We start from the raw sequence: 18,199 nt of genomic DNA on the forward strand, positions 1-18,199 counted from the left end.
TTCTGATGTTAGCTGGTTCGGAAATCATCTTCAACGCTACCAGAGAAGAAGACAGAGAGGAAAACTGATGCAGAGAAAGCTGATATGCAAGAAACATGTGCAGGGGTGAAAAGGTAAAAGTTAGGCGGAGTTAAGTGATCTCTGAAGGTGAAATAAAGTTAGATCAAACAGTCTGGAAAACAGCTAATCCTGGAAAAAGTATTCCTCCTCTGCAAAGTTCTGGAAGACCAGCGGAGGATGTAATTTTGAATTAAATCCTCATCACAATTTGTTAATAATAGTGTCAAACGTGAAAATGAAAAATGTTGAAAAAGCCCAGCTGAGGATGTAATTTTGAATTAAATCCTCATCACAATTTGTTAATAATAGTGTCAAACGTGAAAATGAAAAATGTTGAAAAACAAAGAAAAAGAAAGCAAACCACCAAAGCCGAAACCCCCCGATACCTGTGACCCACTACACACCGTAGAGGATGGAGTAAAGAAAGAGAAGAAGCCGTTGAAAAAGTTGGAGTCTTGAGCGTTTTGCTGGAGGAAAGCAACAAAAAGTCTATAGAGATGCAGCCGCCACAAATATTCACTTTTAAACCAGTTCATTGAGTGAATCTTTATTGAAAACAAAAAAAAGTGTTATGCTTTTAAAGCCAAAACAGGATTTTCTCACCTTTTCTCCAGCTGCTCCTGGAAGACCGAGCTCACCACTGTCACCCTGGAGGAAGAAGCGATTTAGTAAAAAACCTTAAAAAACATACACCTCTTGACTGTACATACTAGTGTTCACTGTATATATAATGTTGTCATCTGCATACAGTATAATATACACTGAATTTCAAGATATCATATGAAATATCAAACAAAACAGAAAATCAGAAGTGGCTCCAATGTAGAACCTTGAGGTACACCTCAAGTACACCATTTTCTTTGTAGCCTCTAGTTTCTAGTTTGAATGCATAGATACACAATAGTATCATGTGCATATAACTGAACACCAAACTCAGGAAAGTTCAAGAGCGATAAAACAGAAAACAAAAGTGGCTCTGATTTTGAACCTTGTGGTACACCTCTGCACTTCTTTTCTGGCCACGAGTCAAATGTATATACAATAGTATCATCTGCATATCACTGGACACCAAAATCAGTAAAGGTTATGGGATATTAACAGAAAACAGAACTGATTTTTAACCTTGTGGCACATCCTTAAGTCCTCTTTTCAGCCACACTAGCAGCTTGAGTTGTTGTTTACATCAAATTAAGCATTAAAATAAAAAAATAATAATGAGACATAAATAAAGAAACATAGGAAAAGAAAACTGAAGCGGCCCTGTTGTAGAGCCTTGAGGTACACCTTTACCTTGACAAAATAATTCCAAAATTAACTGGATGGCAAAATTTGACAAACAACGCAGGTGAATTGCAAAAATGTTGGTGCTTCTTCATTTATCTGGACCCGTTATTTGGTAATTTGCCCATTTCATTTGTCCAGTTCTTTTATTTATGCCTAATCACCTAAAAACTCATGGTTAGAGCTAATTTGCATATGTTAGCAGGCTAACACATAAAACTAAGATAATGGAAGTTAGAGTCTGAGTCAGCTTGTTCTTACCTTTTCGCCTTTCACTGATCCAGGTAGACCAGGTGGACCAGGAGGACCAGGAGGGCCCTGAAAGCGAAAAACAACAAGTGTTTATGGGTTTTCACAGTCCTGCACTTTATTCTGATTCCAAACAGAGGGTAAAGAAGAGCATTTTGTCTGCTAGCAGTTATCTTCATTGGTGGTTTTAACAGCATGCTGAACATAGTACAGCTGCAACCAACAACGACTTTTAATTTCAGTGGTCCATACTGTGTCACAACACAGTGAGAAATGGGCTTCACAAGTGTAAAGACCAAAGAAATACAAACAAAATTACAAATAAACATGTTCTTTTTATTGAAAACGATAGAAAAACAGCACTTATAAGCAGCTTGGACATCAATGTTTTGCTATTTTTTGCTTGAAATTGATCATAGTAATTAATTTTCCATCAATCCACTGATCATTGTGATACATTTACACAGTAAAACACTCACAGGTAGACCAGGTGCTCCATCTTGTCCAGGTGGTCCAGGAGGTCCAAAGGCTACCGGACCACTAGCTCCTAGTGCCACTGAGGTACCAGGAGGACCTGGAGGACCTGGGAGGCCCGGAGGACCACGGGGACCCTACAGAATAAATCACACAATGATTATGTTCTTATTTTCTTCAACTACTTAACTTTCTGTTTATGAAGAAAAACCTACCCGCATTCTGTCCAAGTCTGGGAATCCTGATCCCTCCATGTCGAAAAATGTCTGTGACAACAGAAAACACAGTGAAGAGTTTGTTTTGGAAACTTAAATGTTAGAATAAAAAAGGATTTGACATGTGAACTTACTGGGCGATCACCATTGCCTGGTCCAGGAGGTCCTGGTGGGCCTGGGGGGCCTCTGGGTCCAGGCTGACCTTCTCCACGCTCACCCTGAGAGATTCAGGGGCCACAAATGATCACAATATACAATCATTAGTCTGATTTAAAACTTTTTTTGCAATTCAGTGAAAAAGAGATGCAAAGTAGACACAAAGAGGTACAAAATGAATGCAAGGAAACAGAAAAATGGCTAAAAAGGAGACTCAAAATAGACAAGAAAACGATAACAAATGCCAAAATAGGACACCAGCAGATGCAAAACTGCTGCAAAGAGACTGAACTCCAGCTGAACTCAAACCTGAACAGACCAGAAAGATGTGCAAATTGAACATAAATAGACATAAAATTAGAGCAAAATACACAAAAAGACAGGAACGAAATTAGTAGAAGGGAAACTGAACAGAAATATTTGCAAATCCAATGGACACACAGATAAAACCACTGGTAAGACAAACAAAACTACAGCAAGGAAACAGGAAAGGACCACAACTAGATGTAAAATGGGCGCAAAGCATGCAACACAGACACAAAAAGACAGTAAAAAGTTGTTAAATGTACACCAAGACATAAATGAGTGGCAAGAAAATCAAGAAACGACAAGGACAAGATTGAAAATGGTGACAAATTCACTGTTAAGATGCACAAAATGACAGCAAGGAAACAGAAATGGACATCAAGTTCATGCAAAATCCGGGTACAGGGCTACAAATTATTGCAGTAAACACAACTTGTTGTGGGATTTAAGCTGTGTATTTAGGTTCTCTACCTTTTGACCTTGGGCACCAGCACTTCCTGGAGTTCCTGGGAAACCTCGAGGTCCAGCAGGACCCTGGAGACCACAACACCAAAATGACACTGATGAGTTTTCCATAAATAATTCTCCTTTGCAGAACTTATTCAGTAAAAACCAACAAACTCACAGCTTTTCCATCTTCTCCTGGATCGCCCTGAAAAACAACAAACCTTAACTAGTAACAAGTTTCTCTAAAAACTTTCAAAGATTCCTCTGATCTTTTTACTCACCGGCTCCCCGTCAGTTCCTGGAGGTCCTGCAGCTCCATTCGACCCCCGTGGTCCCGGTGGTCCTGGAGGTCCGGCTACCTGCTGCACAACGGAGCCGTCGCCGAGTCGGACCACCTCAGCTGCAGGTCCTGGAGGACCAGGGGGCCCTGGAGGCCCCTGAGCCCCACGTTCACCCTTATTACCAGGGTATCCAAAGCCGGAGCTCCCCTGGTGAGGAAGAAGGACTTGTTTATTTGTGCTTAAAGAAAAAAATCAACTTTTTATTGTCACAACTTTTGGCTTCCAGTTAAAATCACCTGATCCAGAGCTTCTGTATGAAGAGATGTTTGTCATTTTTATTTGATAAGTCAGTCAATAAGTCATCAAACTTAAATTGAAATAACTGCATTAAATTGTCAAGTTTTATCTTTAATTTCAGTGGGTTTACATCAGTACAGGAAGAATTGTGTGGAAGGTAACTGGAAGTAACCAAAAGTAATTGGACAGCAACTATTAACAAAACATGAACAACCTTCCAAATACTTGTGATGACTTATAAAAGGTTGATGCAACAGTAAAAATTAAAACCTCCTATGTACCTTTGCACCTTTTTCTCCCTGAAAAACAAGAAACAAATGGATAGTGTCAGTCATATGTCACTTATCTGTAGCTAAATACTTGAAACATGCAGACTTAGAGGGACGTTCTACCTTCTGTCCTCCACCAGCAGACGAGGAACCAGAACTGGAACCAGAACCCGGCTCTCCCTTGGGTCCCATGGGGCCTCGGTCCCCTGTCAAGCCTTTCTCTCCTCGGTCTCCTTTCTCACCTTTAGCGCCGCTCGGACCTTAAGGACGCAAAGTTAAATAATAATCAGAAAAATACGCTCAAATCGAGCAAGAATTATGCACAAAAATCATTTAATTAAAAGATTTAATGGCACAAGAAACACGCAATTTCCAGCTTCTAGTGCATGTAAAAGTTACATAAAGCAGAATTTTTTACTCCAGCTGAGTTCAGATTACGTCACACTGATGCAGCTTTGATCAGCACAAACCAAGAATCAATACCTCCACCATCAGCACAAAGCAAAGCGACCATTATTGCTGAAATGTAGCTGCAATAATTTTAAATTCCACAGCAAAGAAACACAAAACAAAGGACAGAGGAGGTGTTTGTCCTTCTACTGGTAATTTGTTCTTTAACAACATCCGTCCATAGTATTACACAATTGATTTACTTCATTTAAAAAAAGCAAAAAATATCTATTTATTTTACAGATATTTGCAATTAATTGAAAGACAAATTAAAAACATTAAGGATTTTTTAAAATTGTAATATAAATAAAATTCTTTACTGTCTCAACGTTTAGATCCAGTATTTTCCCAAATGATAATTCATCGTTTAACAGAACTTCACCCCAAAACTACACTATTTTGTACCGAGTTTAAATACACTAAAGACTGATTTTAGACAGATTTTTCCCCCAGTTTTTGAAAGTTAAAACATTTCTCTGTGTTTTTAATGAATCTTTCTGACAAAATGTGACATTAAACACATCATTGAATTCAAAATGGACCAAATCATGAAGCGCCTGCTTCAGTTAACAGGAGATCTGTGAAGAAAATAAAAACTTATTGCAGTAAAAAGCTGCAGTGTTACTACAAATGCAGAAAACTGTTAATGCTGAAAGTTTATCCATTTATTTTCACTCTGAATTTACATTAGTTTTCATTTTACTTGCACCTGTGTTTGTTTGCTAAAATGTTATTAAAGAAAGTATAGATATGGAGAAGTACATCCATGGCCATAAGTTTGGACACAAGTACCATGACGCTTGTGAATCTTACAAAATACCACAAAATTGTCACTTACAATACAGTACACAACTCCTGAGAACTATATTAAGTTTCATATTTTAAAAAAAACATCAAAAGAGTTTGGTGTCATTTTGTTATTCTTACCAAATTCAGTTGTGAAAGTACTGCATTTTTTTGTGTGTTATTTTCTTCTAATATGTTTTGGGAACAAAGTTGTTCCAATTGTTGGAATTTATTGATAATATTATATCCTTTGTTGATTTGTTGACTAATTAAACTGGTGCTGTCAAAAAATATTAGTTATGTTCTGTAATAGACATCAAAACAGACATAGTAAGTCATGCTGTGTCCAAACTTATGGCCATGGCTGTAAATAAAAACAAAACAAGAAAGTAAAGACATCAGATTTTGATGAACTGCTGCTGCTCCTTCAAAATAAAACTCTTAAAATGCAGGGTTAGGACATTTACTCTAAAGCAGCAAAACTAAACACAAGAAGTTTTTTTATTTTTGTTTTTTGTTCAACTAATTTTTGCCGAAGCAATAAAACTTCTGTTACCATGGTAACCAGGGGTGTGGACACATCAACCCTGACTGACTTTTTAAGGATGATAACGGCGTCCGACACGGCTGCATGGTAATCTGATTACACAGAGTTGTGTAGGAGTACACAACATGTAAGTACGACTTAAATGATGCAAACAAAATTACCACAGAAGCTTGCATGAGGATAAACGACCACCAGATGGCAGCAAACACACCAGAATTCAAAAAGCACAGCAGCCAGAACCACAGCGCTCATTCTATCCTGGGATAGGACGGCCACATGTGGATTAAAACCACATCCTGCTGCCCCTCAGTGACCCACCTCTGGGGCCTGGTGATCCAGACCGGCTGTAGTCCACCGAAGGACGCTCGTACCTGCCGTCTAAAGTCAACACAAACACGTCTTTACCTGCCGCTCAGGTCTGTCAGGGTTCACTGGGTTTTCTAATGCCGTAAAAATCCCCAAAATTACACTATTCATCAGAGCTAGAAACCATAAAAACTGAAAAAAATCACTGAAATTCCAGTTTTCTGATGGTCATTAAACTACTCATCGATGAGGTGTTGTTACATCTGAAAATTTAACTGAACCCAAGCTTAAAATTGTGATTTGTTTTGTTTCTCATTTAAAAAATTGCGAAAAAATATTCCGTGTTCTCAAAACAGATTCTGGTAAAAAAACAAAAAATTCTGTGTTTCTAGTCCGAACCGTGAAGCCTTCAGTGACACAGCTGTGACAAACAGTCAAAAGGCAAAAATTCAGAAACTCTCGGCTGAACTGCAGGATGTGTTGACACAGAGCACAGAGGACACAAGTGGGGAAACTAATTAAAAATGTAAAAATATGGAGAGCCACCATGTTTTTTCAGAGTTGATAACACCTGTGAACACTTCAAAAATGTTGAACATGTTGATACCAGGCTTTTAAAATTTGTGCCAAATAAATAATGAAAGAAATTCAACTTTGGTTTTTATGCTTTTTATGATTCCTGTCACTACAACTTTGTTATGCTGTGATGTTTTGTTTTTTTAACCATCAATTCTTGTCAGTTTTATTCTTCTCATATTCTATTCTGTGTGGTTTTTTTTTTGTAAAGCACTTAGATTTTAGTACAAGTTATTTAAATACACCCTATTATCATCATTACTATGAATCTGATTGGAAATAAACATATTCTGACTTTATTTTCCACAAAAAGTCTAATTTTGCAGAGGAAGAGGCCGTTGACAAGAAGAAAACTGCACTTTTAACGAACTAGATCTTCACTCTGGATTAAATTTAAATGTTCCTTTGCTGATTATGTGGGTCTTTAAAGGGGATTTTAAAGCCAAATGTGTTTTTTTTTTCCAACTTATTCAGTGCGAAACCAAAAGAAGTTCTTAAATTCTCCACCTGAAGGAGCTAAAGAGCTTCACCACCATGCTAAAAGGCCTCAATGAACCTCATCACACTTTCAGGTCCGGACAAGCAGCTCCGTTCACATATTTCTGGATAAAAGCTCTGTGATCCTACAAGACGTTTCCTTGGCAGCGGCTGCCGTATGATTAAAAACTTCCATGACACATTTCCACAGAGCAGCTACAGTGTTGAACATCTTGGCAGCGGCTCGCTGAAGATGTGCAGTCACTTGTTTTGTACCTGATTCTTTGACTCTGGTTCCCTGTGAGGATGTCAGTGGAGGTTCGGGCACCGGACGGAAGGAAGCCGGGGTTGTCTGAGGACAACACAACAGGAGTACAGCGGTTTATAATTGCTGCAGCCAACAACTCTACATAAATGTGCAGAAATTCACAGCATTTTTAGAGTATGTTATCACTTTTAAGCCTGACTGCAGATGCTTTAATTACATTTCTGACGATATTTGTGCACAAACACTGCAAAAAGGTAATAATCAAAATATTTAATCAGGTTTTCCAATCACTTTCATTCATATCAGGTGACTATAAACCATCCAGTTTGCACAGATTCACAAATAACACGCACCCACATTGAGTATTTTTAAGTTTATTTTTACTTTCAAGCTTGATTGTGGCCGTTTTGATTCAATTTTGGCCACTATTGGTGCACAAAAGCTGCTAAAAGGTGCTAGTAAATATGTCTAATCAAGCTTTCTCATCATTGTTTTTTTCTTTTCAAGGGACAGAAAAGCAGCTAGATTGTATTTCATTTAATTTCTTTGTAAGAAAAAAGATTACATGCAAGTTGTTTTTGTTTTCAATTTGTTTTCAAGGAGCCAGAGTAAATCACATCAAGCTACATTGTGGTACAATTACGGTTTAAAATTACTCAAATTGTCCAAAATAACCAAGTTTTGTCCAAAATGACTCACAATTTGTCAAAAAAAATAATTCAAAACCTGTTCAAAATGACTAAAGGCTTGTCCCAGATGATCCCACCTTATTTTAAAATGACCCAGTGGCAAATAACTTTCTTAAAGCTATCCAAAAGCACTCAAAAATTGTCTGGAGTGATTCAAAATCTTTCCAAAATGACCCAATTTTTCAAAATATTTTAAATTGGTTAAAAATATATTGAAATTGACAAAAAATAATGAATAAAACAATCTAAAACATGTCTAGATTGACTCAAAATTTGATCAAAATGCCTCAAATTTCTTTTTTAAACCAGCGATCAGGTTTTGGGGCTCAGAGGGATAAACAGGAAAACAAGTGAACATGTTTTTGGTGTGAAAACAAGCTGCTAAAAACTCAAAGTTATGATGCCCAGCACCGACCTTCACTGAGTGTCCCGACTGCCTCCTGTCGATTTCACCGCTGCCGTAGTCACCAGAGGCCTGGAGAGATAAAGACGTCACCTAAAGCCTTCAGAAATTAACATAAAATCATACAAACATTAAAAACAAAATCTAGAGACTCACAGCGTCTGAGTCATCCTCATCGTCGCACAAACGTTCAGCTGCCCGAGGGTTTCCAACCACCTTCAGCTCAGCGATGGCTCCCTGAAAACACAACATTTAGCCTCAAGATGCAGCTAATTTTCCGAACTTAAATCAGTTTATTCCCCAGTTTGTCACTTCAAAAGATGAACACATGTGGTCAGCGTGTGGTCAGAGGTCAGAACCTGCCACAGGGAGATGTTCAAGTGAGACGTCCACACACCTGCTCTGTCAGCACACAGTGTTTTATTCGGACTTTTCTGGCTACCCAGGGCGATGTTTCTCTTTTCTGTCAGAAATGCCTCCTCACCACTTGACCATTTCCTCTGCTGGTACTCTGGAATTAATGGTCAGAATCTTCCAAACTAAAACTAAACAATGTCCACAAAAAGTATTCACCATCCTTTGGAAGATAAAAAGCCTCTTTCATGTCAAAGTGAAACAAGATTTCTACAAGGTAATGCCAATTAATTAAAAACATAAACTTTAAAGTCGTTGGACTGATGAATGGATTCAACAAAATAAAATAAATATTGAGCAATAAAAGGCCGACATTTAAGAAAAGAGTCTGGAAAAGTCATTATTTCTTCCATTTTCAGTTTATGTCTGAGTTCAAGTTTATTCTCAGAAGAATAAAACACATCTTGCTGTTAGTTTATTAACAGTCACATGCAATTTAGGAAGTTCCCACCCTTAAGGTCTGCATAAATGCACAGAATATTTGTTTTCTTGTCCAAATTTGAATGTATTTACATTTTGAATGGGTTTTAAAGCCTTAAAACACAAAAAATTGAGTCTTTTGTTTGTATTTTGACATGATTATAAAGATGTCCAATTAGCTATTAGCATTTTGTGTCTGTGGTGTAACTGTGGATGTACAGACAACTGTCAATGTGTTACTCTGGTGTTATGTAAACTTAAAAACATCACTTTTCTCAAGCAAATTCTGTGTGATATCTCTGGAAAGGAGTAGTGGAAAGATTTTTTTGTGGTACTTTACTGAAGTTAAAGTACTGACAACACAGTATTTTTAGTAAAAATGCATTACAAAATGACATAAGATGTTTAAAATTTATCATTAAAACATCTCTAAAACAATTTTTTACTGTTTTTTTTGTCACTTGTTCATGTCATTTCCGCATTTCAAGAAAAAGTACTGCAATGAGAATGTTAGAAAAACCTCTCCTGTACCTCTTTGTTAAATTTTGTTGCAAACACAAACTGCCTGTAGTCCTCCTCTGGTCGCTAATCAACGGTAAGTGGCTCCACCTGGTGGAACAACCAGGTGCTACAGCTAATCCACAATACATTTTCTGACGTGCATCCTTCGTTTTTTGCCTGATCAGTTGTATTACAGATTCAAACATGAAGCCAATAAATTCAGATGTCCTTTGATTAACAGAGTAAGTTTATGGGATTCTTGTATTTTTACTTCAAAAATTGCCTATAGATGATAAAAATGATCAAATAGGAGAGTAAAAGCTGCAGTACCATCAACGTAAAAACAGTAAGGTTTTTCGTAAGTATCAGAAATTTGCTTGAAGGCTACCTGGAACTTGTCACCGTCAGCTCCTCCTGCCTGACCGACAAAGATCCCGGCGGCATTGTCGAGCTCCATGGGATCCGGTGAGCGCTCGAACTTCACCGCCTGAGGCTCCGAGTCGCAGCCGTGGTAGAAAGTCACCTGTTCCTCGAACACCGCCAGCGAGAAGCGACTCCAGGTGTCCACCATGCTCGGTACATCGAAGCTGGCCGCCTCGTACGAAGCCTCAGAGTCGGGTTCGGTGTAGAAGAACTGGACTTTCTGGCGACCTGACCGCACGGCGCTCAGCTTGACGCCGATGTACATGAGCCTCTGATTTCCGTCCGTGATGGAGAAGAGAACCGAGGCGGTCGACCTGGAGGGTTTGATGTGGAAGAGGAGGGAAAAGTGGCGGTAAAAAGGGTTGGGGACGTGGGCCAAAGCCGGCTGGCCTGATGCCGCCGCCGAGGAGAAGATGTAGGCAGCCTTGCCATTTGGTCCATAATCCCTGGTGATGGCGTCTGGAGGAGGATCTCCGATCAGCTGCAGCAAAGAGATGCCACTGTCTTCTGGAAAACAGGAAATTAAGATTTAGAATCAGGACTTCAGTTTGCAGAATGAAATCATCAGCCACCGAAAAGTAGCTGTGTGAGAAGACATATTATTTCCCCTCCAAAAAGCAAAAATGATTAATGACATACGTGCATCAAACTCATTTTAGGTGTTTGTATGTTTAAATCTTCTTTTGACTATAAAGTAAGCTATTGTCTTTTACAGTCTGTGGCTTGATTAACTTATGGTGATTAATGCTAATGCTAGCTGACTGATTATTTACCAAAAAATGTAACAGAAGTAATACAATCTACCTTTGTATTGAAGATAATGGATAAATAATACATTATATAGCTACAGAATTAGGAATAATAGACATGCTAGCAGCTCAGTGCAGCAACCAGGAATTACATTTTAGCTGTAATCCCATATCAGCTGTTGATATTTTCCTGTTTTTTCATGATAAATATTTGTCATTAAAGTCATTTTGAAGATTTTTCTATCAACTAAGGCCAAATGCTAACAATAGCATGCTAACACACTCACAGTAATGCACTGAGGCTACTCTGTTATGTTTATCTTGTCCCCCAGTTTGGTTTAGCATCCTAGCATGCTAAAATTTGATAGTTAGCATTTAGCAATGGCAGCCATGTTGACCTGGTATTGGGCAGAAAGCTAAATGCTAATGTCAGCTTGCTGAGATGCCCACAATGCCATGCTAGCATTAGCATAATGTTCTCAATATCTATTACCTTTGTTAAACATATTAGCATTCTAACAGTTATTAATTAGCATCAAATAGCAGAGACTAATAGGAATGTCATTAGTTACACACGTATCTAATAAACCGTATTTAATCTGACATTAAACCGAAGCTAAATGCTAACATCGGCATGCTAAGATGCGCACAGTGACAACGCCACAATTTGAAACACAGAAATGATCAGCAAATCACAAGTTCTCTGTACAAAAACACATAAAAACTGCAAGCATAGCAGATGTTTTGTTCTAAGAGCATTTTGTTTTTGGTTGATGTTCAAGAAAAAACACAAGTAAGGAGGTGTCAAAATGCCAAAGTTTACCACTGCAGGAGGTGCAACATGTCAGAAAGCTGCATTAAAACCAGCTGCCAACCCAACTGAACCGTGACAAGCGCCTCTGGAACAACAAACCATAAAATACAGCGACCCTGCAGGTCAAATGGATTTGCACAATGACGTCTAAATGATCGACAAGCACAGATACAAGACTTTTTATTTGCAGCATCTGAGACTGAGAGCATGGAAGAAATTAATGGAGAAAACTGCTGATATTTCAGTTCCCATAGACTGAAATAGCCCAACGGGAAATGAGCAGCAGCCATGAGACCGACGATTACATTCTCATAAATCGGCATCACAAGGGAGAAAAGGGTTTCGGCCCTGCAGACACTTTGGGGCCCGTCGCTGCAGATTCATAAGAGGAGCTGACCAGAAAGTACAATCTGTGCATTAAGGGGGTACAGAGGTCATCGATGGTGGGGCTTTCCAAAGTTTCTAAATGATGTGAACGTTGTGAAAGCAGCTTCAGCGTTCAAGCAAAGAAAGTACAGGAAACTGTAACTCACCGAAAAACCAGCAAACTCAAGAACTGTAATCATAAACAACACCAACCAAATTTGAAACACAAAACAAACACTATTCGCATGTAAATTCTTTCAGAGAAAAGATTTTTGTCAATTAGCAGCTCCATTTTGTCTTCAGTTTCATCAATAATTTCAAGAATTTCACAAGGCATTTCTGACACCATTAAGATTAACTTGTACAGCATCAATTTACTGTTTTTCAGGGGGAATATTTCCCAAATCTGACCTTAAGAGACAGAGGTTTTCTCTGCAATGCTGCATTTTATGAAAAGCACTGCTGAGTAGTAATTATTCTGTTTCTATGAATATGTTTTATGTTTTACAGCAGGTTGTTAGTGGTTAAATTCATAATTTTGCTTCAGAACTTTGTGTTTGTTCCCCTCATACCTGCTTATGTTGCTCATAGCCAACCATAATCCTGAACACATGTTGAGAACACTCATACACAGTCGTAGCGGTATGAATGGTGCCTGCAGCTAAGCCTGGATCCTGAGAGATTTCATCCAGCTGCAGCGGGTCTTTGCCGGGTGGTCGGCTTCCCACTGAGGGCACCTGCCATCGGTTCATCTCGCTGCGACACAGCTGCTGCAGCTGTTGCACCAATCACGTGGGTCACAGCGGAGCTTCAGCATGACAAATAGGTAGACTTGTCCTCTGCCCCGACGTGAAATTTTTTAATCAAAGATGTTTTCAAGCCGTGCTTTAATGCACTCTCACATCTGGAAACTGTCCACTCAGACCACAGATCTCCCACCAACCGGAGCCTTCGGCCAGTCGCAGCAAAGCCTCCCACGAACAAGAACAACGTCTGCCAACAAACCGCTAAAGTTGTGGTCGAAGGAGCATCGTGTAACAATTACACACACTTTTTTAATTTCTCTATCAGAGCTGAGATCTCAGTCTGAGTCATTAACTGATGCTGTTCCTGTGGCACCAGGGGACATTTCTGCTCCACAAAACCACCATGTTGACTTCTTCTCACAGCACATTTCTGCCTAATTTTACCTTTCCTGGCATCTAAATGAAATAAAATAACAAAGCAAGACATATTTTGTACATAACAACAGACATAATGACTTAGAGAGCTACTTTTCTGCATAAATAATCTGTCCTTAGTCTTGTAATTCTGAGGGTATCTCATGTTGATGTCCTAAAATACACATATTAAGCAACCTACTATTATTCAAAGATCATTTTTGTATCTTATCAGGCTTGCTGTAACCCTCTGAACCCTCAAATCAAAAGTGTCCCAAATTATTAGTCAGAAATTGTAAAAACAGGAAGAAGACGTGCGGTTCAGTTGGTAAAATTAGCCAAATCTAAGCTTACAATTGCAGTATTTCATCAGAAATCACTTAAAAATTAAAAAAATTCACCAAAATTGAACCCTTTTTGGTAATCAGATTCTGCAAAAACCAAAAAATTCTGTTCTCCATGAAGCAACTATGCAGCCATCAGTGACTCAGTTGTGATAAACAGTAAAGCGACAAAAATTCAAGGACTTCTAATAAAACAAACATTAACAAACCAATGGAGACATTTATTAACCAGGAAAGCGTCTATGAAACATGTACTGTAAATAAAATACACATATCAGAAAGTTATTTTGCGAAATGGATTAAATTAATGACTGACTCAGTTTTACATGAAGACGTTTGTCTTTTTTTAGGTGCAAAACTCATCGTATTAGGTATTTAATTTACACGTTTAAATTGTTTATTTCCATCTCTGTATATTTTTCCTTGGATTAGCCGCTCTATGTGCCCAGATTTGGAGTTTTATTCTTAATTATTGTTGTATTGCATTGAATTATGTTAATTAAATGTTTTAAAAATCATATTTGATTGACAACAGAAGAAAATTGTGATTAAAACATTGCTTCATTCTGATTCATATGTGACATCACTTTTTTGCAGCTAAACTCCGCCCACTTTGATTAAATTAGATGCGTGAAATTATGCAAAACTGTTTCAACTTTTGCAATAAATGACTTCAAGAAGATGCACACCGATGATGTCAAGAAGCTAAATTAACAAAATAGATGTTCTGGGTGTTTGATGTGTTTTGAAATTAAAGCAAATTTTAATCTGCATAATAATGAATGATGAATAAGTAGATAAAACACCGCTGAGGCTTCTTCTGCTGCTGACACAGACTGTGGAAAGTTAATTTCTGACTCATATTCTCCAGTTAACAGGGTCACAGCGATGATTCACAGCCCTGTGGGCATCGGCAAACAGCGGTGATCTCACATCTTTTGTTACAGAGGAACACTGGATGCACGATGTTTCATTTTCCAACATGCAACTCCAGAGAAATCCAATGCCTGTTCTGCTGTGTGAAGAAGGGCAGACAGATGGAGGAAGGAAATGCGTGTCAGATATCCATGGGAAAGTGGATCATGAGGGACTCTAATAGGATGCAGCACAGAAACGTGCCAGTTAAAACATGCTGAAATGTCATTTGTGGACCTAATGGACTCCTCCAGAGGTTTGGGAGGGCAGAGTGCCTCCGTCCTCCCTGGAGACGACACAGAGAGGGAGGAAAAAGTTACATTTTCTTGTAAAACCTGCAAAAGGTTGAACTTTATCGCTGCAAAAAGTTGGATTCCAACTGATGTAAAAACTAGAACAACTCAAGAAATTAGTTTATTCCTACATTAAGTCAGTTTAAAAAGCATGTTATCTTTTTTTTTTTTTTTTGAAAAATCACCAAATTTTCACTCTTTATCAGAGCCACAAACTGTAAAAACAGAAAAAATCCAGACATTTTAAGCTTCCTGACTGTCCTTAAACCACTGATTTTGTGCCATGTGGTTCCATCAGGAAAATTAACCAAATCTAAACCCAAAATCGTGACTTTTAATCACTTTATTCTCCATGCCTCGATTTAAAAATTCCCCCCAAATAAACCATTTCTTCTAATCAAATTCTGCAAAAAATAAAAAAATGCTGTCCTCTTCACACAACCAGCAAACTACTAATGATTCAACTGTAACCAACAGTCGCCTTTATGGTGACATATTTAAAATGTAAAAAGTTAAATAATTATAGTATGTGGAATTTTTTTCCCCAGTGTTGGTAACACATGGATTCTTGGAAAATTCCTGTACTTGTCGATTTCATTTTTTTGCATTTTTTGTGTAGAATAATTTACATAATTTAATAATAATAATTTAATTTAATAATTTAATTTAAATGTAAAGAAAATTCAACTTTCCTTTCCCCTTTTGTTAGTTTTTTTATAATGATTTCTGTCAGTCTGTGTCACACTGCACAGAAGACATTTTTTTTGGTTTTGTCTTCCTCTAGCCATGAGAGTTGTGTTTCCACTGAGGTGTAAGACTTTATATCGCTGTGAAAAATGAACCCACAATGAAGAAAAATGTGACAGAAGATAAAAAAATATTACTGCTTTAAATGTGAATTTCACTCTTGTTGTCCTCTGGTTGACCTAAAGTGAAATTATCTGCTAAAGCCACTAATATAAACATATATTCCATGCGAGTGATCTCAGCCTGCAGGACAACATTACTCCGCTATCAAAACATGAGTCAACTGGAGCTTAATTTGCTCTGCTGCAGGCCTTGTTTGGAAACGTAATCAGTGTAGTAATGTTGAGTGATACGCTGCTTCTTCAAACACCACCTGTTGACTGAGCTCTAGTTTTACTCTCCTGGGACTGATCGGAGCTAAAAGGCATCAGTTAACGCTTCAAACAGCGGCGACGCAGCTGCGACACCTTCTGCTCTGATCCCTCCGTTAGCCTGTAATCCATGTTTGAATGAGCGGAGAGCTGACAGCTAATTGATGCTGACTGATGGTGGATCAGACTGCAGATTTATCTGAGTCCATGTAGATTTTCTTAGAGCATCAGGACCGTTCTCAACTCCAAAATGCTGCTCAGAAAAGTTCTGAAAAGTAAAACAGGTGCTGGACCTTCTTAAGAAGTGCTTGAAAACACAATTTCATGTGTAACCTGTCTTGTTTCCTGCTGTCTTGATCTTTTGCCCACATTTTATCCTTTTACTGCTTATAAAAGGAGTTGTTTTAGCTTGAAATAGCTTGTAAATATGGAGCTGGAGCCTGCTGCTAGTTAGCTTAGCATAACATCTCAAGTCAGAGAGAAACAAGTTCCCTGAAAAACAGATGTTTGGCACATTTACATTTTAGTAAAACGGGCTAACGGATTTGGATGAAACTTTCAGGGAAGGTCAGAAATAAAGGAACAGATTAGTGTAAACTGTAAAATGGAAGTGTACAGTATACAGCATGGAAAAGTCATTGAATTTCAAGTTAAAACAAGGTCATTTATGTTTTTTTCTATGCTATTAAACATAGTGGCTGGGTCATTTTTGACCCGAAGACAACACGAGGGTTAATCTGCTTGTCCAATATTGCAGATTTTTGCTATTATCTCAAGCACTTTAATCTCAACTGAAAAACAAGACAATTTCAGGCTTCATTTCAGACACTAAAAAAAGCCTAAAGAACTGCTTTGCAGAGCAGCACTTTGAGTTAACCAGTGGGTAATTCCCTGCCCACATAAAGGCCTCGCTCTGTCTCTGCTCATCTTCGGATGCTTGATCACCTCCCATCCAGAGCTGCTGCTTTGAGACGGGGAGGCCCAACCATGACCTCCGACCTCTGGCAGAGCCTTTGAGCCGCCCCGTCTCCTTCGAGCCACAAGGCCCCGTTGTTACCGAGTCGCACAAGTCGCCGCCCTCTTTCTCAGACCACTTTCCCACCCACTGCCGCTATCACAAATGCCATCCACATCTTCCCTCCACAGACGGGCCGATTGTTTCCCTCCATCACTCCATAAATCCACACAGCTGATCAGGAATCCTGAAACGTGACGACAGAGAGATCACCGAGGATGGGAACGTGTGACCGGCATGCAAGAGTGGGACGTGATGGGAGCTGTTGTCGAAGTGCACATCTGTCTGAGCATAATTAGGCTACGAGACCCTAAAGGTGCCCTTTTTCCATGCAGGTGTTTGGAAATTCACACCCAGTAAAACACACTAATGATCAACACAGCAACTCTGTGACTCAGCCAGTGCAGCAACCGAATAAAGTGTCTGCTTTAAAAGCCAGTTTAACTGATTATGACTCATGCAAAAAGTAAAGTCTGCAAAGAGGGAAGGGAAGAAAAACAAAAAACAAAACATCCTGCACATGGTGTCTGCTTCAGGACATCTGTTGTCTTAAACTGATTATGTTTTTATGTAAATTGCCTAAATACAGCAATTACTAGAATCAGAAGCTGTAAAAACTGAAAAAATTAATTAGATTTTTAACTTTTTGAGAGTTCTGAAACTAATCGTGTGATTTTGAACCAAATCCAAGCACAAAAATCCCATTATTTGACGTGCCTCATTTAAAAATTCTCCAAAGATAAACAGTTTCATCTAATCAGATTCTGCAGAAAACAAAAAATTTTGCAGTGCTTATTATAACTGAAAAACTGTTCATAACTCAGCTGTGAAAAACAGTCACGTGACAAAAATTCAGGGACTTTTCGGCAGAACTGCAGGCTGTGTATCCACAACAATAGTAATACGGAATTTCTATAGGATTTCTGTCATTCTAACTGTCTTAAACTGCCTATTTCTGAGTCCTCTCTCCTTCTCTGTGGTGAAAAGTGCGTCCACAGTGACAAAAAACATCGACAAACTGCTCAGGGTTCAGAGGGTTAAACCTGGAACATCGACATTAAATATTCCTGTGGGAAAACACATGATAATGTGGTTTTATGAAGCAGAGTTCATCCTGTTAACCCCTGAAA

The 18,199-nt window shown here is 38.5% G+C and overlaps 1 protein-coding gene across 5 annotated transcripts in view; it reads right to left on the bottom strand.

The window, feature by feature from the left end:
* Positions 1-18,199, bottom strand: part of LOC110956413 (collagen alpha-1(XVIII) chain-like) — a 50,679-nt gene that overhangs the window by 12,351 nt on the left and 20,129 nt on the right. For 4 of the 5 annotated variants that reach the window (XM_022201866.2, XM_051941796.1, XM_051941797.1 and 1 more), the window contains exons 2-16: positions 10,261-10,802; positions 8,694-8,774; positions 8,550-8,609; positions 7,454-7,529; positions 4,159-4,295; positions 4,048-4,065; positions 3,470-3,676; positions 3,367-3,393; positions 3,213-3,275; positions 2,414-2,497; positions 2,280-2,330; positions 2,070-2,201; positions 1,603-1,659; positions 664-708; positions 465-527 (exon numbers count right to left, since the gene is read on the bottom strand). In XM_022201866.2, coding sequence (XP_022057558.2) covers positions 465-527; positions 664-708; positions 1,603-1,659; positions 2,070-2,201; positions 2,280-2,330; positions 2,414-2,497; positions 3,213-3,275; positions 3,367-3,393; positions 3,470-3,676; positions 4,048-4,065; positions 4,159-4,295; positions 7,454-7,529; positions 8,550-8,609; positions 8,694-8,774; positions 10,261-10,802 — 1,643 coding nt within the window. The remainder of the gene's footprint in view (positions 1-464; positions 528-663; positions 709-1,602; positions 1,660-2,069; positions 2,202-2,279; positions 2,331-2,413; positions 2,498-3,212; positions 3,276-3,366; positions 3,394-3,469; positions 3,677-4,047; positions 4,066-4,158; positions 4,296-7,453; positions 7,530-8,549; positions 8,610-8,693; positions 8,775-10,260; positions 10,803-18,199) is intronic. The other variant, XM_051941798.1, reaches the window with a different exon arrangement.

The sequence above is a fragment of the Acanthochromis polyacanthus genome, chromosome 22 (assembly GCF_021347895.1).
Source record: "Acanthochromis polyacanthus isolate Apoly-LR-REF ecotype Palm Island chromosome 22, KAUST_Apoly_ChrSc, whole genome shotgun sequence".
Taxonomy (NCBI): domain Eukaryota; kingdom Metazoa; phylum Chordata; class Actinopteri; family Pomacentridae; genus Acanthochromis; species Acanthochromis polyacanthus.